At 55.0% G+C, this 24,003-nt stretch overlaps 2 protein-coding genes across 2 annotated transcripts in view; one reads left to right on the plus strand and one right to left on the minus strand.

Annotated features, from left to right (window-relative positions):
- Positions 1-2,021, plus strand: part of NAT10 (N-acetyltransferase 10) — a 38,374-nt gene extending 36,353 nt beyond the window's left edge. The window contains exon 29 of the mRNA XM_061151736.1: positions 1,200-2,021. Within this exon, the coding sequence (XP_061007719.1) occupies positions 1,200-1,311 (112 nt within the window). The 3' untranslated portion in view covers positions 1,312-2,021. The remainder of the gene's footprint in view (positions 1-1,199) is intronic.
- A 5,716-nt stretch (positions 2,022-7,737) lies between these two features.
- The window catches only part of ABTB2 (ankyrin repeat and BTB domain containing 2), a 185,471-nt gene continuing 169,205 nt past the window's right edge, over positions 7,738-24,003 (minus strand). Inside the window, exons 9-17 of the mRNA XM_061151749.1 lie at positions 23,666-23,801; positions 19,940-20,169; positions 18,309-18,487; positions 16,574-16,679; positions 16,303-16,405; positions 15,679-15,769; positions 11,306-11,374; positions 10,550-10,663; positions 7,738-9,324 (exon numbers count right to left, since the gene is read on the minus strand). Coding sequence (XP_061007732.1) covers positions 9,127-9,324; positions 10,550-10,663; positions 11,306-11,374; positions 15,679-15,769; positions 16,303-16,405; positions 16,574-16,679; positions 18,309-18,487; positions 19,940-20,169; positions 23,666-23,801 — 1,226 coding nt within the window. The 3' untranslated portion in view covers positions 7,738-9,126. The remainder of the gene's footprint in view (positions 9,325-10,549; positions 10,664-11,305; positions 11,375-15,678; positions 15,770-16,302; positions 16,406-16,573; positions 16,680-18,308; positions 18,488-19,939; positions 20,170-23,665; positions 23,802-24,003) is intronic.

Genomic DNA, 24,003 nt, shown 5'->3' on the forward strand with positions numbered 1-24,003 from the left:
GAGGAGGGTGAGTTGTTGACATTGCCATCAACAGAATCCCCTGAAGAGTTTTATTTGGAAAGAGGCCATCTTGTGACTCTAGGAGCCATAGACCCCTGAAATCAGATACCCTCTTCTGCCATCTCCGTAAGTCACTGCGCTGCCTGGAAGTTTCCATCAGTGCTGGCCCTGTTTTCATGATGGTCTCTGTCATGGCACAAAAGCCCACTGTCAATGTGTCCTAATTTCTGGTTTGGATGAGAAAGCAGACGTGGCCCAGGGCCGATGCTGGCTGCCGCCTTGACTGTGGTGGCTTTGGAACCAGGCTGGCTGTGTGCCCAGTGTGTGGCAGCCTGGTTCCGTGCTCTGCCTCTCCTGCCTTTGGGTTGGCCGTCACTGCTGGGGGAGCCTTCTGCATTACTGTCCAGCTATGCATGTGTCCAAGGTTCAGTGTTAACGTCAAAGCTTGCGCTTTTGGAGGTGAAAACACTGACTGGCATTATGTATGCATTGAGGCATCTTTTGTTTTGTTAGCAGTCATTTCATTCAGGTGATGTTAATGGTCTCTGGACAGAATTGTTCACCCTCTCCTTCTAAGGAGGTGTTTGTTTCCAGGGCAGAATGAGACTGGAGAGAAATCTGTAACCTGTAAGATGGAAGGAAGGTGGCCGTTTCTGAGCTATTCTCATGTTAATCTGTCAATGAGGGACCAGTGGCCAGCTGAAGTGTGTCCCTATTCCTTTGGGTTTTCTTTTCACTTAGGGGAAAGATAACAGCACATCAGAGAGTACTGTATGGTTTTTCTGGGAATTTCATGCTTCGTATTATATTGGGGACTGTCCTCATGGTCACTGGGATAATATGTCTGGTTTCCAGAGCAATCCTCAGTTGTAATTGATGTGAATGAATTTTTCTTGTGATGCCTTGGATTTTTCTTTAAGTTTTAGGAAGGGAAATGTACAGATTTCAGGAGTTAAGGTGTAGGTTTTTTTTCCTCCACAGACTAAGAGCTTGGTCAGGGCGGGAGCTGGGTTGGTACGTTGGTGTCTCAGCCCCCAGCACAGTGCCCTGTAGGCCTACAGAGACCATGTCTGTGTAATTGCACGATTTTACATCAAGTTTCAGAGGACGGAAACCCTTTTTTAGACAAAGTGGAGCAATCTGAAAGGGGTAACAGATCCAGCATGTTTTTCTTTCGACTCTTGTTTTTTGTTTTCCAGTGACAAGAAAAGGAAGCTGGAGGCTAAACAAGAACCCAAACAGAACAAAAAGTTGAAGAAAAACAGAGATATGAAGAACAAAAAAGATATGAAACTGAAGCGGAAGAAATAGTGGAGAGACACTTGGGTGTCGGCAGCTGACTCCTAAGGAAATACCCTGACTTTCGGGACTGACTCTGGCGGGACTGAGTGGCAGCTGACTGGACTATTAAAAGCAACAGGAGTCCCCAGGAAACCCAGAAGCTGGCCAGGAATTCCGTCTATGGGCTGAGCGTGGCTTAAGGCAGAGTCACTTCCGAGTGGGTCTGCTTAGAACTCGATGGTTGGCACACATCCGGGCCTGTCTCTCCTCCCCCCAGTCCAGGCCTGCCTTTCCCATACGTTCATATTTCACTTTGCGCCCAGCTTTCTCCGTTCCTTCCTACACGTGTTGAAGCCATGCTGGCTCTCGTCTCTTCTCGAGCGTCAAGTACACAGCTGTCTGGAGACCCCGGAGGTGGCCAGGGGAGCATCAAGGCCTGTCGTCATGAACTTGCCCAGGCTCGCTGAAGCCTGGAGTCCCAGGAGCTCTAGTCCAGCCATACCGCTGTGTCAGCCACGTTTAAGCGCTGGGACCCACACTGCCATGTTCCGACCCTTCCTCCCCCAGCAGTGACCCAGAAAAGCTTGACTTCTCAATTTAGGTAATGATATAGTATCTGAGTCCCCAATACCTGTTACTTTATCCATTTGGGAAAAAAATGTTGGGAAAGACCCTTTTGCTAGCAGGGATGAGGGGAGACAGAGAATCTATTTTTAATAAATAACATCCTAGAAAGACTAGCGGCCTGTGTGCTCGTCCACTGCACCTAGATGGGAGTTGACTTTGCCCGTTTCTTCTGGATCTTGGCTGCAGGTGCACTTGGGGGTGCTGGCATCAGGGCTCAGGGTGGCTGGGGCTTAGCGAGCTGGGAGCCCATGGGAGAGTTGACTGTGGTGACCCGTGCTCACTGTGGTCATTCTGAAGGACTTGGTGCAGCACCTGGAAGCCAGCCAGCTGGGCCTCTCTTCATCCCTCGCTCCTGTCAGGTCGTTTGGTCCCCTCTGTCTCTTGTGGACAGGAATGCGGTGACTTCATATGTACTTTGGAATGTTTGGTATCTATTTTCCAGTCCCAAATCTGATACCATTGTTACTGAAACCTGGACCCTGCATCCTTGGCCAGGGATCGAACCCGGGCCCTCTGCAGTAGAAGCTTGGAGTCCTAACCACTGGAGCACCACAGAACTCCCCCTCTGCTGATTCTGTACAGTTCCCTATTCATGTCGTCAAGGGCAGGGAGAGTTCAGAGTGGAAGTGGGCTCCGTCGTGCTCTGATCTGCCTTTTTCCTCGCCTCTGCATGTGAGTTGCTGGTGATCTTTCTGAGCTCCCCGAGTCAGATTTCAGCTTCTGTATTTTTTCTTATTTTTATCTAAAAATTTCCTGCGGTGGCCTTGGTTACTGTTCTTCCTTGGTTTTTCATAGACTTTACAAGGACTGTCTTCTGTGAGTCTAAACAGATCCTTTCCTCAGCCCTGGTAGGTTATCTGGTTCCTAGAAGTACAGGCTGTGGACAGGGAAGGAAGAGGAGCTTCTGGAGCAAAGAGGATTAAATGTGCAGCTCCCAGGACAGATGGCCACAGGGAGGGGAGCAGATTCTGACCGCCTGTGCCTGGGACCACCAAGCCTTCTCCCCATTAAGTCTACAGGAAAGTTAGATGAAAAAAATTTTTTGATCCATTTTTCTCAGGAGAGTGCCTGAGCCTGCTTTTTAGAGAGGATTTTTTAAAAAGTTTATTTATGTGGCTGTGCTGGGTCTTTGCTGTGAGTGCTTTCCTCTAGTTGTGGTACAAGGGCTTCTCATTGCAGTGGCTTCTCTTGTTGCAGAGCTCGACTCTAGGCATGTGAGCTTTTAGTCTCCCGGGCTCTAGAAGAGCACAGATTGAGTAGTTGTGATGCCCGGGCTTCGTTGCTTCACAGCATGTGGGATCTTCCCGGATCAGAGATGGAACCTATATCTTCTGTGTTGGTGGGTGGATTCTTTACCACTGAGCCACAAGGGAAGCCCATCAAAGAGGGTTTTCATAAAGAGGGTGGCTAAAATGCAGTCACGGCCTCAAACGATCTGAGCTGGATGGTGTGTTAAAACCTCTCCATCCACACGATCTTACAGGTGCAGGACCCAGATTGACTGAGTCCTTGCTCAGCACCTCTAGTGTCAAAGCCTGTCCTCGGCTGTTCGTGGACTCTTTCTGGCCTTGATGCTGGCTCTGCCTGGCCCTAGCTGTGACCTGGAGCACACTTCTTACTTCCACCCCAGTCCACATGTGTGTAAACTGCAGGTGGTAATGACAGCACCTCCCTGGAAGGGCTGCTGTGAGGAGCAGAGAACAGTGCCCGGCGTGGAGCAGGCGTTCACCAAGCCTCTCTGCGTTCTGTGGCACGTGGAGCCCCGGGGAGCTGCTCTGTTACCCGCAGGCGCCACAATGGACTGAATGAGGACTGGCTTTGTTCTAAAACCACAGCCTGTGCTATGGCCTTTCTCTGCACATGAAAAGGAAGTGAGCATTCCGCCTACTGTGGAGTCTTGGTGCTTATATTTGCAAAGTGTGTATTCCTGAACAGGTCTCTGCACTTGGTGGTTGTGATCTTGGGTTCTCCTCCAAGCCTGAAAAAGCACACCTCCCCCAGACCTCACCATCTGGCCTCCAGACAGAGTGACATCTGTAAAGCTCGCTGTCTCAGGAAATCTCACTTGCAAAATGAATTCAGATAGGCCGCCTATGAATGCTGTCACCAGGCTGGGGAAGGAGCCGAAAAAACCTGAACAAAGAAGATTCCTCAATGGTCTCATCCCCCCTCCGCCACTCCGCCGAGCCGAGAGGGAGCCAGTGCTGGCCTGCTTCAGCGCTCCCACTGCTCATCTGTCCCCACAGTCCCAGAGGACCCTCGAGTGACCAGGAGTGACACAAAGGGGGCTGCTGAGGCTGGGGGAGGGGAGGAGAGGAGTGACCGTCACCTTGGATAAATGTAGGCTCATTATCTGAGGCCATCACACCAGCCGCCAGTCCCCCGGCCCGGAGGGGGTGGGACTGGCCTCCCCTGGGCCTGAATAGGCAACTCAGACTCCAGACACTGCCCTCCATTCTCTAAACAACTGGTGAAAGCCGAAAGGTGGTGTAGATGGTGCAGAAGGCAGGGGGCTGGCGGGAAAGGCAGACGCTGAGGTTTCTCTTGGGCTTTCAGTGGTTCGGCTGAGGAGAAAGCTGTGATAATCCCGACATCTGGCTGCTGTGGGGCAACCGGCAGGAGCAGAAGGGAAAGGAAAATATCAGGAGGGGGCAGCCTCGGCTTTAGCCTTGGTGGCCGGTTGGGACGAGTTTCCTGTGGAGACTCCGGCCGAGTCAGCCCGGCTTCTCAACTGCCTTCAGGGCAGCTGGAGTAGAAGGAAACCACCCCCTCGTTTCCCTTAGCAGGGTCCCTGCTAAGGAGAAGTTCACCATCCTCTCCCCAGCCTGCCTTTGGCTGCTAACAGCCTGAAGTGGGCAGTGGAGGAGAGAAGCCCCCACACTCCTGAGCAGTGGCCAGAGGAAGCCCGGCCCCTGGGGCAAGGTAAGGTGACAAGACAGTCCCGTTTCCACACTAGTTTCTCCTGGCTCCTTGGAGAATGTCTGATTTTTTTTCTAATAATTATTTAAGTGCTTGCTTTAGAACATGTTTCTGCTACATGCAGGCTTGAAGGGGCTTTGCCCCTCTAATGTTACTTTCCTTTCAATCCTCTGCCCCCTAAAAAGAAAATATGGCTGAACTCCTGTATAGAGCCAGCTGGTGACTAGACCTTGCCTCTCTGGCTGCATGCTTGACTGAGGCGCCTCCTGCAGGGGAAGGGGAGCTTGTGGAGAGGGTGGGCACAGACCTCTGAAGTGGGGAGCCCCTGGAGATGGTGAGTGCTGGGAGGGACAACCCACCCCCAAACCTCCTTCGCAGGGTCCTCTGCCCAGCAGGATGGTGCCAAGGGGTATGCCTGCCACCTGAGGCCACCAGAGGGCGCCATGTATCCATGGCAAGCCCTCCCCACAGAGGCCAGGGCCCCAGGCTGGGCCCCCCTCCAGCAAAGCCCACAGTAGGCCTTTCCGAGGATGGACTGACCCTGTGGGGCCTTCATGTTGTCCCCCAACTCCAGAGTCCTGGCCTGTCGGTCACTGAACCACAGCCACTCCTGTCAGTGTTCCCAGTGACCTCAGGAATTTCTCTTCCTGCTTCAGACAGGGAAACTTTTTTTTTTTTTTTTTTTTTTAGGGAAACATTTTTAAAACCTTTATTTCTACCTGGACTTTGCACCTAAGACAAACTACCACCTACTCCAGAAAACCTTTGGGCCTCAGTCACTGGCTTCCGGTCTTCTGTCCATTAACAGGCGACACAGCCAGCAGGTGCCAGGCAGGGCCTGAAGGCAGCAGCCGCCAAGGGGCCGGGGGTCCCTCACCAGGCCCTCCTCCTGTGCTGGGCCACATGGAATTGGATCGTGGAAGGATTTGCAAACAACTATTCTGACAGCCTAGCAGTAGTTCTGCACATCAGAGCTATGGGGCTCGGGGCACAGCAGGAAAGTCCCTGACAGCTGTCTTTTTAAAAATTTTATTGAAGTATAGTTGATTTACAGTGTTATGTTAATTTCTGCTATGCAGCAAAAGTGATTCAGTTTTATAAATATACTCTTTTTCATATTTTTCATTATGGTCTATCATAGGATATTGAATATAGTTCCCTGTGGTATACGGTAGGATCTAATTTTTTTATCCATTCTATATATAATAGTCTGCATCTGGGAACCCAAACTCCTAGTCCATTCCCTGCTTGTACCGCTTGGCAACCACAGGTCTGTTCTGAGTCTGTTTCATAAATACGTTCATTTGTGTCATATTTTAGATTCCACATGTAAGTGATATCATATGGTATTTGTCTCTCTGACTTAGTATGATAATCTCTAGATTCATCCATATTGTTGTAAGTGGCTTTATTTCATCCTTTTTTATGACTGAGTAACGTTTTATTGCATATATGTACCACATCTCCTTCACCCATTCCTCTGTTGATGCACATTTAGGTTGTTCCCATGTCTTGGCTATTTTAAATAGTGCTGTTGTGAACATAGGGGGTGAATGTACCTTTTCAAATTAAAGTTTTGTCTGGATATATGCCCAGGAGTGGGATTGCTGGATCATATATGGCAACTCTTCTTAATTTTTTTGAGGAACTCCATACTGTTTTCCATCATGATTGCACTGACTTACATTGCTACCAACAGTATAGGAGAGTTCCCTTTTCTTCATATCCTGTCCAGCATTTATTTGTAGACTTTTTGATGGTTATTCTAACTGGGGTGAGGTGGTACCTCATTGTAGTTTTGATTTGCATTTCTCTAGTTAGTGATGATGAGCATCTTTTCATGTGCCTATTGGCCATTTGTATGTCTTCTTTAGAGAAATGTCTCTTTAGGTCCTACTCATTTTTTGATTGGGTTTTTTTTTGTTTTGTTTTGATGTTGAGCTATGAAAGCTCTTTCTATATTTTGGAAATTAAGCCCTTGTCAGTTTCATTTGCAAACAATTTTTCTCCGTCTGTAGGTTGTCTTTTTGTTAATGGTTTCCTTTGCTTTACAAAAGCTTGTAAGTTTGATTAGGTCCTGTTTATTTTTGCTTTCATGTCTATTGCCTTGGGAAACTGACCTAAGAAAGCATTGGTATGATTTATGTCAGAGAATGTTTTGCTTATGTTTTTGTCTAGGAGCTTTATGGTGTTCTGTCTTATATTTCTTTAAGGCATTTTGATTTTTTGTGTATGTTGTAAGGGAGTGTTCTAACTTTATTGATTTACATATGGCTGTCCAGCTTTCCCACCACCACTTGCTGAAGAGACTATCGTTTTCTTGCCTCCTTGATAAAGATTAATTGACCATAGGTAAGTGGGTTTGAGTTCTATTCTGTTCCACTGATTGATATGTCTGTTTATATGATAAGTGCCAGTGCTATGCTGTTTTGATTACTGTGGCTTTGTAGTATTGTCTGAAGTCTGGGAAAGTTTTGCCTGCTTTCTTTTTTTGCAGGATTGCTTTGGCAATTCTGGGTCTTTTGTGGTCCCATTATAAACTTTAGGATTATTTGTTCTAGTTCTGTGAAAAATCTGACAGCTGTCTTATTCCTGGCATTGGGCTCCCGTCCTTCCGGTCCAGCTCAGAGCCATGTAAGTACTTCACAAGTGGGAACACACCTACCCCATCTGACAGAACAGGAAGACTCAGGCTCAGTGAGGGCTGGATCCAGACTCAGGTCCTGGGTGGGGCAGGACAGGGGTTAGCGGCTGGCCATGCACAGCTTCCGGCAGGGCTTTGTTCTGTCTGAGACACAAGGGTCTCAAGTAACCAGGGAATCAGTTCTAGGTTCTCTTCCTGGTCCTAAATGGGCTCCTCCCTAGCTCTGAACTTTGGGTAACCCTCTATAAGGAGCCATGAGGCCAAGGTCATTGTTAACAAGTGTTTATTGTTAATAAAACCATAGTACATTTACAATAAGTGACAACATTAATGTATAGTTACAGTATCATACAATATTACAGCAATAAAATAACGCCTATTCCTTTGTACATCCAGCTCAAGCAGCTAGTTGAAAATATTTTCCAGGGTTGCAAACCCCCAGGGTTTTTCAAGGTGACTGAAAGGACACCTCCTAAAGTGCCTGGGGCTTCTGGTGAATAAATAGTTTCTAAGGTACGGCCAGACAGCCGAAGGGGACATCCGGCACAAGCTGTTCCGGAAAACGCCCCCGATGTCTGGTACATAAATACGATGGGGGTCCAGGCCCAGTGATGCATCCCCACCCAGGAGAGCCTGGAGCCTACAGGATGGCAGGGGCGGGTGGCAGGGAAGCAGAAGGACCTCGTCTCCCAGTCCTTCCCATCTACCCAGGCCCTGACCTTTTAAGTTCCCCAAGACCCGCAGTTCCCAATGGGAAGTCTGGGCCCTGCTCTCCAGTCCAAATTAAAGGACTCTGACTGGAGACTGGACTGGCGGGATGTCTAGGGCTCTGCCTAATTCTAGGCTTGGGATTTCAGAGTCACGCCTTTACAGTGGCCCCTGAAAACAGCAGCAGCAACACAAGCTGAGGCCCCAGGCTCCTCCGGTGTGCCCGTGCTACCCTTGGCTCAGACCCAAAGCTTTGAAGGCGCCGGGGGGACTAACCGCCTTCTCTACTACTCACTGAGCAGGCCGGCGGTCCCTCTGCCCAAAGGAGCCCAGACACCAAGGAAATAGACTGAAAGTGACCCTCTTCGCAGGATCCCCAGGCTCCCTGGAGGCCACATCAGGTCTTTCAAAGGCACAGCCTTAAGTTCAGGTTTGTCTGACGTGACACTGAGGGAAAACACTGGCTTTTGACTGTAATGGCCTGGGGCCCAGATAGAACATACACTCTCTACATTCATAAGGATGCTCACACCCCCGAGGAGCCCTACTTAGGACAGCCTGAGCTGCCCGAGGCCCCGGGGGTGGGCTAGTTAGAGCCTGGAAGGTACGACCAGGAGCTGTGCCGAGCGGAGCGGGATCGGTGCGGGCCTCCAGGAGGGGCACGCGAGGGTGAGTGCGTGGCAGCCCCCTGGTGCAAGCAGGCAGCAGGCGTGGGGAAGGGCCACTTGTGGCCACACCTGCCCTTGGCTCATCACTGGCTGAGCAATTGGTTAGGCTCTGGGCTTGCCCAAGTCTGGCTCCAAAAGTGCCGGTAACCAGTCTCAAACCAGCAGGGCCCCAGCATGTCCACTGGTCCTGGCTATGCGCTGACCCAGACACCCCCAGGAAGCTCCCAGCCTTTCTTACCCGCCGGGAGGCCTAGTGGCAGAGCCAGCCGCCCCCACACCTCACACCCGAGAGGTGACATACAGCGAGTGCACGCGCTCGGCCAGGGTGCTCTGCAGGTCCTGCAGCGGGGCCAGGCCCTGCACTTTGCTGCTGCGGCCGTAGATGAGCTGCCGGAAGGAGTCCTGCTCCAGCAGGGCCTTCATGTGCTTGAGGAAGAAGCCCTCGCAGAACAGGGCCAGTTCGGGGGCGTTGTGGATCTGGGGGGTGGCAGGGAGAGGGGTGAGACCCACAGCTGCAGCTCAGCCCTGCCCGAAACTGTCTTCATGGGCAAAGGTCCAGCTTCAAGCCCCAGACCCGGGGAGGCAGGCAGGCCCTATCTCTGCATCTTAGGGCAACTGAATGCCTCATCTGAATTCTTTCCATGAGCATCTCCTTGGGTTAGACTGATCTGGGTTCAAATCTCAGCTGTGCCACCAGGAATATCCTGGCATCTTATTCTCGGCCTGGGTCCTGCTGGTGACGGCTTGTTGAGGGGCGGTCATCATCCCCATGGGATTGGAAGCTCCCTCCCTAAGGGCAGGGGCTGTCAGTGGGATGTGCAACTAAGGTCCAGCACACAAGTGTTCACGTAGTAAGCGCTCAACGAACACTGAGCGCCCTCTCTGGGCCGGGCACAAGCCCCGAGGCCCAGGTCAGTGATGCTCCCTCAGAGCTGATGTTCCAGATCCCGGGGGATGAGAGAAGCCAAGGCACCAACCAGGCCAGGTGACCACGGACAGTAGTCAGTGCTCTGAGGCAGTGAGAGCGGGCGAAGGGGCACAGAGGTGTGTGACTCGGGGGCACCTGGGGGAGGAGACTTGCTGGAGGGACTGCAGGAGTCCGGGGGTTGAAACGAGTTGAGAGACATGGGCCGTGTGGCCAGAGAGGGGGGCATCGGAAGGGGAGATGTGAGAGGGTCCTGGGGGCCTCGTAAGGGGTGACAGATAAGGGCTGGGGTCTTTAGTTTGCAATGGGAAACCTTTGAAGAGTTTCAGTAGGGGAGTGGCGGGGCCTTCACACTTTTCAAAGAGCCTTGTGGACTGCAGGGCAAAAACAAGGAAGTGTTGGAGGCCAGGCCAACGCGGTTGTCCCAGAGCAGGTCGAAGGGAGGGGACAGGTGGCTGATGCATTTTGGGTGTGGGAGGTGACCATGGCATCTGCTGCGAGGAGGAAGACTAAGGAGGAGAGACTCAGGTAGTGTCGGGGACTGCTCTGACGCGGAGGTGCTCAGCCCTTTGCCGCCCCAGGTCTCAATACCCAGAACGGCCCAGCTGGGCTGACACCTGGGGTCCACCCAGCTCAGAGCTCGGCCCCCCAGCCGCTGTGCCGCCCAACTGGGAGGCCATGACCTCAGGCCACAGAGGGGGTGACACTGCCCTTCAAGGCTGCCAGGGCACAGCAGGGTGAGTGATGGGGGGCAGGGGCGGTAGCGGGCATCCTCACCTTGGCGTACTTGTAGGTGTTCACGGCGCTCTCCACGCTCAGGGTCTGGGAGCACAGGATCTCACAGTGCCGCTGCAGGGCATCCAGCTGGAACAGGCTGGCCGCTGACAGCAGCTGGCAGGAGGAAGAGGCCGTGGATGAGCGGGGCCAGGCCCGTGGCCCCGGCATCGCGGAAAGGGAGCCCCAGTGTGCCCTCTTGACCCCCAGGACCCTCCCTGCCCACTGCCCGTTAAGTCCGATGGCCTTGATTTATTTCTACTCCAGGCCATCTAGGTATTTGCTAGGATACCTCGGGAGGTATCCGATAGGTGACAGACACTGGTTGGAATTTCTCACTTAGGGAGGCCTTCAACTATGAACTGCCTGCTCCTCTGCACAACCTTCTAGCCAGGCACGTGGCCAGCAGCGGGTCCGTTCTCTAAGCAGTAACGTGGTAAGGTGGAGGGGTACCTGCTGCCTTCTGATTCTCTCGTACCTTCCATCAGAGGCGGCCCTTTCTAACCCTGAGGTGTCGCCCAGGAGGTTGGGTTCCACGGGCACACCATTTCCCACATGCTCAGAAGAGTGAGGACCTGCAGGGAAGCAGGGGGTCCTTGCAGAGGTCCCCTTCCTTCCCTTGTGTCTCCCATGCTGTGTTTCTGAGAGTGGGGTGGGTGAGACCTGGCAGATGTCTCAGGCTGGGCACAGGCATGGTGGATGGGCTCAGGGACTCCCCGCTCCTCTCCCCGGGCCCAAGCAGACGGACCAGGTCCTCACCTCCAGGATGTCACCAGTGGGGATGTCCATGGATTCCGTTCCCCCGTAGTACAGATACTGCATCATCATCTGCAGGAAGAAGGCCCCACGTGAGCGCCAGGTGGACCCACAGCACCAGTGTCCTCACCCAGCACCCCTGGAGTGCTGCTCCAGCCGCCCCCAGCCCCTCAGTGGCCCCCCAGAGCACCGCTCCAGGCACTCCCGGCCCCTCGATGCTCACCCCTCCCCCCGGCCTCTGTGTGCTGACGTCTGCACACCCCCCGACTCCCATCAGACATTTTTGTGCGTCCCCTGGAATGTGTATGGCAAGCTTCCTTCCACAGAGTGGATTTGCTTCAATCCTCACAACAGCCCTGTGAGCCCAGGAGCAGATACTCTTCACGGCTGGGGAAACTGAGGTCAGGGAGGGAGGCTGATGAGGCTGACTCCTCCCCCTCCTTCCAGCACACCAGGCACCTCACGACTCATTTTCTCCTCTTACAAGATTCTAAACATGGGGCTCTGAGGGGGCGACTGTCTTCCCTCAGAATCCCAACTCCTGGCCTCCCCGAGGAAGGGGACCTCTGCAAGGACCCCCTGCTTCCCTGCAGGTCCTCGCTCTTCTGAGCACGTGGGAAATGGTGCTAGCCCCTCGTGGAAGCCAGTGCGGCGCTGGGGCCCAGGACCTGGTCCAGAGGTCAGCCTGCCGACCAGCGGGGGCCCCTCGGGGTTCTTGAGAGCAGAGGCCCTGCGACACCACATGAGGTGGCCTGGGGAGGGGGCTATGTGTAGTTCTGCTGAGATCCGACTTACAAGCTCTGCCATCACACTGGAGACTGGGGAGTTTCCAGCTGGAAAAAGAAAAATGATTCTCCCTGGTTGGCTGAAGCAATGGCCCCAGCAAGGAGCTGGCAGGGGTATAAATAAACACGGCTCCAGCCGGCACAGTCGGGCTCTGTTAGGACTGGCCCCCAGGCTGGAAGAGGCACCAGAGGGTCTAGAGGGAAGGAGCCCAACCTGGGGCGGGTGGGGAGAGGGAAGAGGCCTTGCCAGCCGCCTCCGGGCCCAGGGCCTGTCCGGGAGGCATCAGCCCGCCCCTTCCCCTCAGAGGAGCGCGCTCCCAGAGGTCTTGCACAGCCCCCGCGGGAGCTCAGGTGGAGATCTTACAGTTACACAGATGGACCTGTGGCCCACTACTCCAGGCAGTGTGTGCCTCGGGCGGGCCCATGCCTGGCTTCCTCCACCATCCCCCACACTGGGAGCTGAGTGCCCAGGACTGGGAGTGGGGCGGCTCCCATCTCCAGGGATTCTTTCCTAGGTGTGAGTTTCAGGACAGCCTGGAGGTGAGAAGGGGCCCAGGGAGACAGCCTGCAACTCCTCTTCCTGGCCTAGAAGAGGCCTCCTGCCACTTCTGGGAGCTGGTCTGGGCCGGGCCCAGCTCGCGTGGCATGTGGATCTCCCTGAGGCACCTGAATGCAGATGAGGCCACAGAAGTGGGACCAGAATTGCCCTCTTGGAGCCTCGCTTGGGGGAACCGGGCTGCTGGCAGGCAGCTGTGGACATTAATTTCCCACAGCCCGGCAACCCCCAGGCAGGATGTGGGTCACCCAAAGCAGGCAGCCTGCAGGGCTGGAGTGGGCAAAGGGCTGCTCCCAGTGAGGCTCCAGGCAGGACCAGCTGCAGGGATGGCCTCGCTTCCTTCTGCCTGGAGTGGGCCACCAGGAGCATGACCACAGGGAGGCCCCGATACTGCAGGGACAGGGCTGGGGCCAAGAGCCACATCAGAATGGCAGGGCTATTCCCCCAAAAGCCCAGGTTTAGTCGGCAGTGACCCTGGCAAGAGTCTACACCCGTGCTGTCTAATCGATAGCCACTGGCCACCTGTGACTTTTGAGTATTTGAAACATGGCTGCTCTGAATTAATATTGTGTCAAAACTGCATTTCAAACACTGTGTGAAAAAAAACATTAAATTTTTATATGTGGAAATGATACTGTTTTGGCTACATTAAGTTAAATAAGAATAAAATTAATTTCACTTGTTTCTTTTTCCCTCATCTATTAGGCAATTTTACATAACCTAGGCGCCCAGCATTATCTTTCTATTAGAGAGAGCACTGCTTAGATCTCCTTGGGCCTCTGTTTTCTGTTCTAGAAAACAATGATCTTAAGTTCTCTGTGTGTTGTGACAGCCAATGAGATGTCTGGGGGCTGCACTGAAACTTAGGCTTTTTTAGGAGGTCTCAGCCCTGGACTGATGACTTCAGCTGCCTCCCCACCCCCAACTCCCCGCCCCGCGGGATGGCAGAGCTTTGTTCCCAGAGAACCCACAGGGCCAGGCCAGTGGCTAACATGCCCCAGGCCCACATGTGCCCTGATGTTAGACCTGTTGTCCCTGTTTACCCCCATGACAACCCTGAGAAGTCATCAAGGGCCGCCCAGCCTCTCCTGACACGGGCGTCATCCGCTGCTGAGCAAATGCAGCCTCGATGGCAGGGGCCACCCTTGTCACATGTGTGCCCTCACCCCCACCTCCCGCCCAATCCCTGCTGCCCTTCTCAGACCCACCTCCTGTGTCGGGTCGTGACCCCACCTCACGCTCCAACTCACCTGGACTTTGGGCTTCTTAGCCAAGCAACTTTCTAGAGTTACTCCCCTCCCCAGGCAGTCTGGCTCAAGACATGACGGTTAGAGGGGAGCGGAGACACCATATGCCCGACCCTGGGCCTCCTCCGACCCCTGTCATCAATTGATGCCAAGTCCCCCACTCTCCCCTCATCCACACCCCTCTATCCTGCTGCCTCTACCTGGTTGCCATCATCACTCAGCTGGATTTCTCACCAGCTGCTCACCTGGTCTCCTGCCTACAGTCCTGCCCCCTCCAGTCCTTCTCTCACCCTCCAGAGTGTGCAGGGTCACGCAAACTGGACCATTCCATGCATCCTAAGATTGAATCCTGGCTCTATCTTCTCCCAGTTGTGTGACCTTGGACAAGTTATTGAACTCTGTGCCTGCGACACCTCATGGACCAAGGGGGATAATAACGTGCACCTCCCTGGACTGTGCTGTGACGCTTAACTGATAAATGCACTTAGAACCATGCCTGGCTAAGTGACCTCATAGTAGCTTCTAACTGTCCTTCGGTTAAAGCTCAAGCCCTTCATGGGATGGCTCCTCGGGGGCAGCCTCAGCCTCATTTCTGGATGTTCTTCTGAATGGCTGTCAGGACTTGGCCAGAGAGCATTTCCTAAACAGGTTGTGGTCTCTGGTGGTCGTGGTCTCTGCACTGCTCTGTCTACCTAGAGCTCCTGATACCCGGCTGACCGCCCTGGTCCCCAGGAAATTTCCCCCTCCGCGGCTTTGGTGCCACTTCCTGCACTGCCGGCACCTCCCCCACCACTCCCAGTCACATTCATTCATAATCCTGTCTCCTGGAGGGCAGGGTCCCTGTCCTGTTTACTGCTGTCTCCGTGGTACCCCTAAGTGACTAAATGCTAAACAGATGACTACGGGGAACAAGAGAGAGGGACTAAACCCTTTTAGATGGTGGCTCCTCACGCCTCTGTGGGGCTGTGATCTCTCCCATTAGGTCACAAGCCTGTCCCAGGCAAGGCCAGATCCTGGGCTCACATACCAGCTGCCTCTTGGCCTCTGTCTCAGGCCCTAAGGGTCACCCCTACAGCCTGAAGACCACTTTCTAGAAAGGAACTCCTCACTGGGGCTCAGCTTAGACCCCAGCCAGTCCCTTCCAGACCTTGCCTGCCACTCCTGGAGGCCAGCCTGGAGCTTCCATCACACAACCTGACATTCTCCAAAGCTTAGAGATCGAAAGTCCTGACCTTGATGATCTCCCACAACCAGGATGGGCTCATTGTGATGCTTTCTGCTTGGTCAGCACGGCTAGGGTCTGATGCCGTGTAAGAGTGACGGGCCTACACCGGTGCCCGTGCACATCACCCTCCACCCATTTGGGGTCTTGTTAAGCTGTGGGGGGGCCTGACATGGGGCCTGAGGCTCTGCATTCCCAACAAGTGCTCAGGCATGTCTGTGCGCTGGGAGCTCACTCAGGACAAGGGCTCAGAGGTTGCATGTGTGGTGTGCGCCTGTCCTTACATGCCCGTCAGGCTGCCCAGACCCCTCACCCAGTGGTTAGAGCTCAGGGCCCATGAGACAGACTTTGAAGCTGCAAACTCACAACGGAAAGGCTACCTTGGCTGGGAAACGCCTAGATGCTCCAACCTGACCACTGAGTCAGCAAAACACAGAAGCTATTAGGGATGGAGGGGAAGATTATGGCTGACTCACAGCTGACACCGCCCAGATGGACCAGCCAGGGCCGGGTCCTGGGGGGGAGGGGCACCCCTAGGAAAGCCTGCAGCGCTGAGGTACACACACCTGGAAAATGTGGTACTTCATGTCGCCTATCTCGATGGTTTTACTGCTGTCGCCATCTTGCTCTGATTTATTGGTCATCAGCGTCTTGAACCTGGAGCCAAGGAGATGAGACAAGGAAGGGCTTGAACGTGACTTTTATTCCATCACCATGTGGCAAAGGCCCCATCCGTCGCCTGACCGGTCACCAGGGGACAGGAGCATTTTAAAAATCACTGCTGTGCTTGCAAAAGAATTCTGGGCAAGTAATGTTTTACATTGTCCTGGACTGACAGACAGCTGGGCTGAGCCCTGACCTGTCCCAGCTGCCCTCTAGCTTAGTGACTGTTAACACCTGTGGCTGGAAAACTGACATTCATGCTAGAACATTCATGTTTTCTAATCATCAAAGGCAATGGTTTAACCAGAACAACGACCAAGCTCCTCTTGGAGAACTCTGGGTCCCCTCGTGACTGTCCCTCTGCCCCCTGTGGAGTGGGTGGGGGGGGTCCCCGGGGTCCCCTGCTCTGTGACCACCCTCTAGGGGGGCAGAGGCTCTTCTCCAGCTTGCTTGTCACCTCGTATCTAAATGAAGCTGTCCCTCCCCCTTCCCGGGGGTGCAGAGAATTCATTATCTGGGCTGCCTACCTGTTAGAAGCTGTCACCAGCAGGACTTTATGTGCATAAAACAGCTTTCCTTCCACGAGGAAGGTCACATCTGACATCTCCTTGTTGTTCAAAAAGTGAGGATCTGTCGGGGGGAAGGAGAAGGGGATGACGGAGGTGCCCGCTGCCCGGGCACTTGGAAAGGGGAAGGAGGACAGAGATGAGAGGGAGGGGAGAGGGGAGAGGAGGCGGAGGGGAAGGAGGACAGAGATGAGAGGGAGGGGAGAGGGGAGAGGAGACGGGGAGGCCTCACCCAGCCTGGCCGGCAGCGTCTTGCGGAGCTCGGGGATGCGGGGGATGGGGCTGCTGCCATAGCAGTGCGTGAAGATGGCTGCTAGCTGCTGCGTGACCGAATCATTCTGTTGGGCGAGAGGCGGGGAGGGGCGTCAGCTCGACCCCCGTCTGGAGGCTGTGTGTTTACAGCTCCAGGTACACCAGGCCAGCTTCAAAAGTCCAGGCCAGGATCAGCGCAGCACTTCCCTTCATTCCCCCTGGATCTGGTCTGGTGAGGGAGGCCCGGTCCTTCCACACCGACTCCCCAGATTGCTTTCTTGGCCAGGCTCCGGCCCAGACAGACCCCTGGCTTCTGCAGTCAGGCAACGGGGGTCTAGGCGAGGGCTGGACGTCCACCTGTGGGGTGCCTGTGTCCTTCTGTCCCTATGTCTGTCTGCCTGTGTGTCAGTCTCCGGGTCCGTCCCGCGGTCTATCTGCCCGTGAGGCAGTCTCCGAGTCCGTCCCGCGGTCTATCTGCCTGTGTGTCAGTCTCCGGGCCTGTCCTGTGGTCTGTCTGCCTGTGTGTCAGTCTCCGGGCCCGTCCCGCGATCTGTCTGCCCGTGAGGCAGTCTCCGGCCCGTCCCGCGGTCTGTCTGCCCGTGAGGCAGTCTCCGGCCCGTCCCGCGGTCTGTCTGCCCGTGAGGCAGTCTCCGGGCCGTCCCGCGGTCTGTCTGCCCGTGAGGCAGTCTCCGGCCCGTCCCGCGGTCTGTCTGCCTGTGAGGCAGTCTCCGGGCCGTCCCGCGGTCTGTCTGCCCGTGAGGCAGTCTCCGGGCCGTCCCGCGGTCCGTCTGCCCGTGAGGCAGTCCCGGGCCCGTCCCGCGGTCTGTCTGCCTGTGTGTCAGTCTCCGGGCCCGTCCCGCGGTCTGTCTGCCCGTGAGGCAGTCTCCGGCCCGTCCCGCGGTCTGTCTGCCCGTGAGGCAGTCTCCGGGCCCGTCCCGCGGTCTGTCTGCCCGTGAGGCCGTCTCCGGCCCGTCCCGCGGTCTGTCTGCCCGTGAGGCCGTCTCCGGCCCGTCCCACGGTCTGTCTGCCTGTGAGGCAGTCTCCGGGCCCGTCCCGCGGTCTGTCTGCCCGTGAGGCCATCTCCGGCCCGTCCCGCGGTCTGTCTGCCTGTGTGTCAGTCTCCGGGCCCGTCCCGCGGTCTGTCTGCCCGTGAGGCAGTCTCCGGCCCGTCCCGCGGTCTGTCTGCCTGTGTGTCAGTCTCCGGGTCCGTCCCGCGGTCTGTCTGCCCGTGTGTCAGTCTCCGTCCCGTCCCGCGATCTGTCTGCCCGTGAGGCAGTCTCCGGGCCCGTCCCGCGGTCTGTCTGCCCGTGAGGCCGTCTCCGGCCCGTCCCGCGGCCTGTCTGCCTGTGTGTCAGTCTCCGGCCCGTCCCGCGGTCTGTCTGCCCGTGAGGCAGTCTCCGGCCCGTCCCGCGGTCTGTCTGCCTGTGTGTCAGTCTCCGGGCCCGTTCCGCGGTCTGTCTGCCCGTGAGGCAGTCTCCGGGCCCGTCCTGCGGCCTGTCTGCCTGTGTGTCAGTCTCCGGCCCGTCCCGCGGTCTGTCTGCCTGTGTGTCAGTCTCCGGCCCGTCCCGTGGCCTTTCTGCCTGTGTGTCAGTCTCCGGCCCGTCCCGCGGTCTGTCTGCCCGTGAGGCAGTCTCTGGCCCGTCCCGCGGCCTGTCTGCCCGCGAGGCCGTCTCCGGGCCTGTCCTGTGTCTGCCGGGGCCGCGGGGCCCTCTCACCTTGCTGGTCTTGAGGATGTCGAACATGAGCGGCAAGCCCTCGGCCACCAGCTCCTCGTTGTACTCGTCCTCCCTGATGGAGCTGAAATCCCGCAGGAGGCTCTGCACCACCGAGTACCGAGACTGCGAGAAGGACGTCCTCAGAGACTCGATCCAGACGTGCAGCTTCCAGGGGACGCCTGGGCCGGGAAGGGGCAGGGCAGTCACCCCCCGGGCAGAGCGCTCCCGAAAGGGCCCACTGAGCCCACCTCGGGACAGCCCTCTTTCCCGCAGGCCAACGCGCCTGATGCCTGCCCAACTGGGGGCACCCCCTCTGCCCTGCTCAGCGCAGCCAGTAAGGAAAGCATTCATTCACCCTGCTGGGCCTCCCTGAGACATAAAAGGGTCTCCAAGTTCCCATCAGATGAGGTGGAGGGATGGCTTCAGGCCAAGTGCAGGGAGCCTGGGCTCTGAAAATCCACAGCTCAGCCTGGGAGCCTTCAAGTGCAGGCCCAGCACCCACACTGGCCCCACTGGCTTGTTGGGCCCCAGAATTACCTACTGGGGAGGAACCAGTAGGTATAACTATAATTAGGACGGGTGGCCCCGGAGACTTGAACGCAGGGAGGATATGCAGGGCACTTGGGGACCCCATGCCTGTCTAGAAGCCTGAAATGAACCCTGTTCTGTCGCCGAGGGCTTTTCCCAGCGCCTGGCTGCCTGGTGTGTTTGTGCACACGCAGTGCCACATAATTACTGTTTACCAGCTCCCTGGAGTGTGTCACTGGGGCCGCAGAGGAATCCAAAACTACTCTGTAAAGGTCATGACAAAAACTAGCGATGTTTCCGATAATTAGAGATTGCTTCTCACTCCCCAGCCTCACTGTGATTTAAAAAGGACTGATGGCATTCCCTGGGGACATGATCCCAAGGGTAGCATCAGCATGCCTGGTTTACTGACTGGTGCAGGAGTGAGCTTCCCACTTCCTAGAGAGGAGCACGGAGGCTGGCCCGCCACCAGAGGGCCATGTGGCTCCCGCTCCCTTGACCCAGCGCTGGGTGTTCGTGTGTCGTGGCCCCCGGGAGAGGAGCGATGCTGTCGTCATGCACTGGGCGCCCACGGTTAGCGGGCATTGGGCCCTGTGCTGTGTGTGACAACTCCAGATGTGCAGGGGACGAGGGAACGTGGCAGGGCTGGGATCTCCCCCAGGTCTGTCTGTCTGACCGGCCGCCTGGGAGGAAAGGAGAAGTCTGCAGGCCTGCAGACCAAGGAGGTGGGGAGGTGGGCTGATGGACTGGAGAGCATCTCATTGACCAGAAATGTGGACCCCTGGTGCTCTAGACGCTCCCACACGACCAGGCCCCGACCAGGGAAGCTGGGGGCCCTGAAGGCACAGGGCTGGCGTGAGGATTTTGAGACATGTCCCTGCGGAGGACTGTCTGAGGCTCAGGGCACCCCCGGTCCTGGTTTGAGAGGACTGAGCCCCGCCCTGCACTCCGCTGCTTCCTGGCCGCTCTGCCCCTGTGGGCCTGGCCCTCTCGTGTGTGTGTGAGTGTGTGTACGTGTGTACATGCACACTGAGGATCATCACAGCATGTGTGTCTGTGTGTGTCTGTGCGTGTGTGCGTACACGCACACCGCGTGGCCTCACCCAGCGCCCTCAGCTCCATGGTGATGTCCACGTAGCCGTGCTCCGCGCTGTAGTACATGGCCTCCTGCAGGGCCTTGGTGCGCGTCCGGCTCAGTCGCACGGGCCCCTCGCTGCCGCTGCCCTGGCTGGACGCATCGCTCTCTTCCACGCCCTCAGCCAGGATCTCCTCCAGGGACAGCACGTCTGCTTTGGCCTGCTGTGGCTGCGTCAGGAGCTTCCTCAGAACGTTCCTGGGGGGAAGAAGACGAAGGAGTGTGATGTCCAAGGCTCTCGCCATGGATGGTGCCCGCCGAGCTGCCTTCTAGCACCCTGTGGCCCAGACGGGCCAACTACAGGGCATCTGCAGGCACAAAGCGCTCATGGTCTTCCCTTCCCAGGCAGGCTGGGCCCTCGGGTGAGTCAGAGAAACGTGCAGAAAGACCCCTCCCATCTGCCATCTGGGTACTGCTGAGAAGTCATGAGCTCTGGGGCCAAGCAGGTTCTGCCATCCTGTGTGATCTCAGACAGGTTGTTCTACCTCTCTGAGCCCTGACGGCTTTGTTACTGTAGCATGGAGACTCAGCATTGTCCTCTCCCAGTTAATGTGAGGCTCATGTGACATCACATGCAGAGCGTGATACACAACAATCACCCTAATAGCAGCCGGCATATTCCCACATTGTTGTTTAGTTGCTCAGTTGTGTCCAACTCTTTGTGACCACATGGACTGCAGCACTCCAGGCTTCCCTGTCCTTCCTTCACCATCTCCAGGAGCTTGCTCAAACTCATGTCCATTGAGTCGGTGATGCCATCTAACCATTTTGTCCTCTGTTGTCCCCTTCTCCTCCTGACTTCTATCTTTCCCAGCATCAGGGTCTTTTTTCTAATGAGTCAGCTCTTTGCATCAGGTGACCAAAGTATTGGGAGCTTCAGTTTTGGCATCAGTCCTTTCAATGAATATTCAGGATTGATTTCCTTTAATATTGACTGGTTGGATCTCCTTGCAGTCCAAGGGACTCTGAAGAGTCTTCTCCAACACCACAGTTCAAAAGCATCAATTCTTCGGCACTCAGATTTCTTTATAGTCCAACTCTCACATCCATACATGACCACTGGAAAAACCATAGCTTTGACTAGACAGACCTTTGCTGGCAAAGTAATGTCTCTGCTTTTTAATATGCTGTCTAGGTTGGTCATAACTTTTATTCTAAGGAGCAAATGTCTTTTAATTTCATGGCTATAGTAACCATCTGCAGTGATTTTGGAGCCCCCAAAAATAAAGTCTGTTACTATTTCCATTGTTTCCCATCTATTTGCCAAGAAGTGATGGGACAAGGTGCCATGATCTTAGTTTTCTGAATGTTGAGTTTTAAGCCAACTTTTCACTCTCCTCTTTCACTTTCATCAAGAGGCTCTTTAGTTCTTCTTCACTTTCTGCCATAAGGGTGGTGTTATCTGCATATCTGAGGTTCTTCATATTTCTCAGGGCAATCTTGATTCCAGCTTGTGCTTCCTCCAGCCCAGCGTTTCTCATTATGTACTCTGCATATAAGTTAAATAAGCAGGGTGACTATATACAGCCTTGACGTACTCCTTTCCCAATTTGGAACTAGTCTGTTGTTCCATGTCAAGGCTATGGTTTTTCCAGTGGTCATGTATGGATGTGAGAGTTGGACTATAAAGAAAGCTGAGCACAGAAGAATTGATGCTTTTGAACTGTGGTGTTGGAGAAGACTCTTGAGAGTCCCTTGGACTGCAAAGAGATCCAACCAATCCATCCTAAAGGAGATCAGTCCTGGGTGTTCACTGGAAGGACTGATGTTGAAGCTGAAACTCCAATACTTTGGCCACCTGATGCAAAGAGCTGACTCATTGGGAAAGACCCTGATGCTGGGAAAGATTGAGGGCAGGAGGAGAAGGGGATGACAGAGGATGAGATGGTTGGATGGCATCACCACCTCAGTGGACATGGGTTTGGGTGGACTCTGGGAGTTGGTGATAGACAGGGAGGCCTGGCGTGCTGTGGTTCATGGGGGTCACAAAGAGTCAGACGTGACTGAGCAACTGAACTGAACTGAACTGTTGTTCCAAGTCCAGTTCTAACTGTTGCTTCTTGACCTGCATATAGATTTCTCAGGAGGCAGGTGAGGTGGTCTGGTATTCCCATCTCTTGAAGAATTTCCCAGTTTGTTGTGATCCACAGCCAAAAGCTTTAGTGTAGTCAATGAAGCAGGAAATAGATGTTTTTCTGGAATTATCTTGCTTTTGCTATGATCCAACAGATGTTGGCAATTTGATCTCTGGTTCCTCTGCCTTTTTTAAATCCAGCTTGAACAACTGGAAGTTCTTGGTTCACATACTGTTGAACTCTAGCTTGGAGAATTTTGAGCATTGCTTTGCTAGCATGTAAGATGAGTGCAATTGTGCGGTAGTTTGAACATTCTTTGGCATTGCCTTTCTTTGGGATTGGAATGAAAACTGACCTCTTCCAGTCCTGTGGCTACTGCAGAGTTTTCCAAATTTGCTGGCATATTGAATGCAGCACTTTCACACTTTCCAAGGAGCAAGCATCTTTTAATTTCATGGCTGCAGTCACCATCCACAGTGACTTTGGAAGCCCAAGAAAATAAAGTCTTCCACTGTTTCCATTGTTTCCCCATCTATATGCCATGAAGTGATGGGACTGGATGCCATGATCTTAGTTTTTTGAATGCTGAGTTTTAAGCCAGCTTTTTCACTCTCCTCTTTCACCTTCATCAAGAGGCTCTTTAGTTCTTCTTCACCTTCTGCCATGAGAGTGATATCATCTGCATATCTGAGGTTATTGATGTTTCTCCCAGCAATCCTGATGTTGCCATGCACCAAAATGGCATTTAACCCTCCCTGAAAGAGGAACCTTGGGATTCACGGGTGATGAATACATCTTGCTCAACGTCACATGGAGTGGGATACAGACTCAGACCCAGGGCTCCAAGCCCCTGGCTCTTCCTTGTGGCCTGGGGCTCCAGATGGCTGTCTCCTGGGCAGGCCTCTAGGCCACTTGGGGCGGAGCCTTCTCCCTGCAGACCTGCCTTCCCCCCCGCCCCCCCCCCCCGCCACCCCTCCCCACCTTGTGATGGAGGCCAGGCTGTGCCCCACTCGGTACTCCATTAACTCACTGAGCTGACAGAGCAACAGCAGGATGACCCAGGTCCCTCAGGGAGTCCCTCTTTGTCTCCTACTCACCTCTTCCCTGTCGCCCTTTGACCCCAGAGCTGCCTTGCTCTGGTCTCATCTCTGCCCTTCACACCCCCGGGCAGGCCTGGCCCCTAAAAAGCAGGGTCCACTATCTGCTCCTGGAGCAGGACGTGATTTCTAGCAGAGCCACCAGAAGCATCTTCGTGGTGGAGCTGAAGTCTGGGAGGAAGCCCCTAGTGCTCCCGGCTATGGCGGGCAATGGAGAAACAGCCCAGGCACAGGAAGGGATGGGGTCCTGGGGCAGCCCTGGCTGGCTGCAGGCAGAGGGTCTTCCGGGGGAATGGGAGGGCCTGCCCTGGGCACCCCCCACCCCGTGTCTCCAGGCCTCCACCCTCTGGGGCCCCCATGCTGCCTGAAGACCTGTATCTTCTTTCTGGCTGGAGTGCAGGCAGCTACCCTCTATCCACCCCTCCCTCCATCTCTGGAAAGATCTCCAGGCCTAGATTTTCTGCTCCTGAGAGCCTGCTTCATGCTCCACAGAACATGGGGCAGGAAGCCCCGGGTGGGTACCTGTGGCCATGGGCGGCTGAGTGGCTGAAGCAGTTCATATCCTCGTGGAGGGAGGAGGCCATGCCGTTGGCTTCGAGCATGCTGAGGAGGGGGTCAGCGCCCCGGCTAAGCAGCAAGCTGACCAGCTCGTAGTTCCCTGAAAGAAGAGACGGGCCAGGAGTGCTTCCATCACCCACGTCACTGCCCCTCTGCTGGGCTTGCCTGGGCACTGAGCACCATAGAAAGACTGACGATGGAGTGAGGGGCAGCCCCCAGCGCCCTGAAGGAGGGGTTTCAAGGCTTGCTACGGGGGTCTCTGTGTGCGGCTCAGCCAGGCAGGGTGACACCGTCAGGAGGGG

The sequence above is a fragment of the Dama dama genome, chromosome 1, assembly GCF_033118175.1.
Source record: "Dama dama isolate Ldn47 chromosome 1, ASM3311817v1, whole genome shotgun sequence".
Lineage (NCBI taxonomy): Eukaryota > Metazoa > Chordata > Mammalia > Artiodactyla > Cervidae > Dama > Dama dama.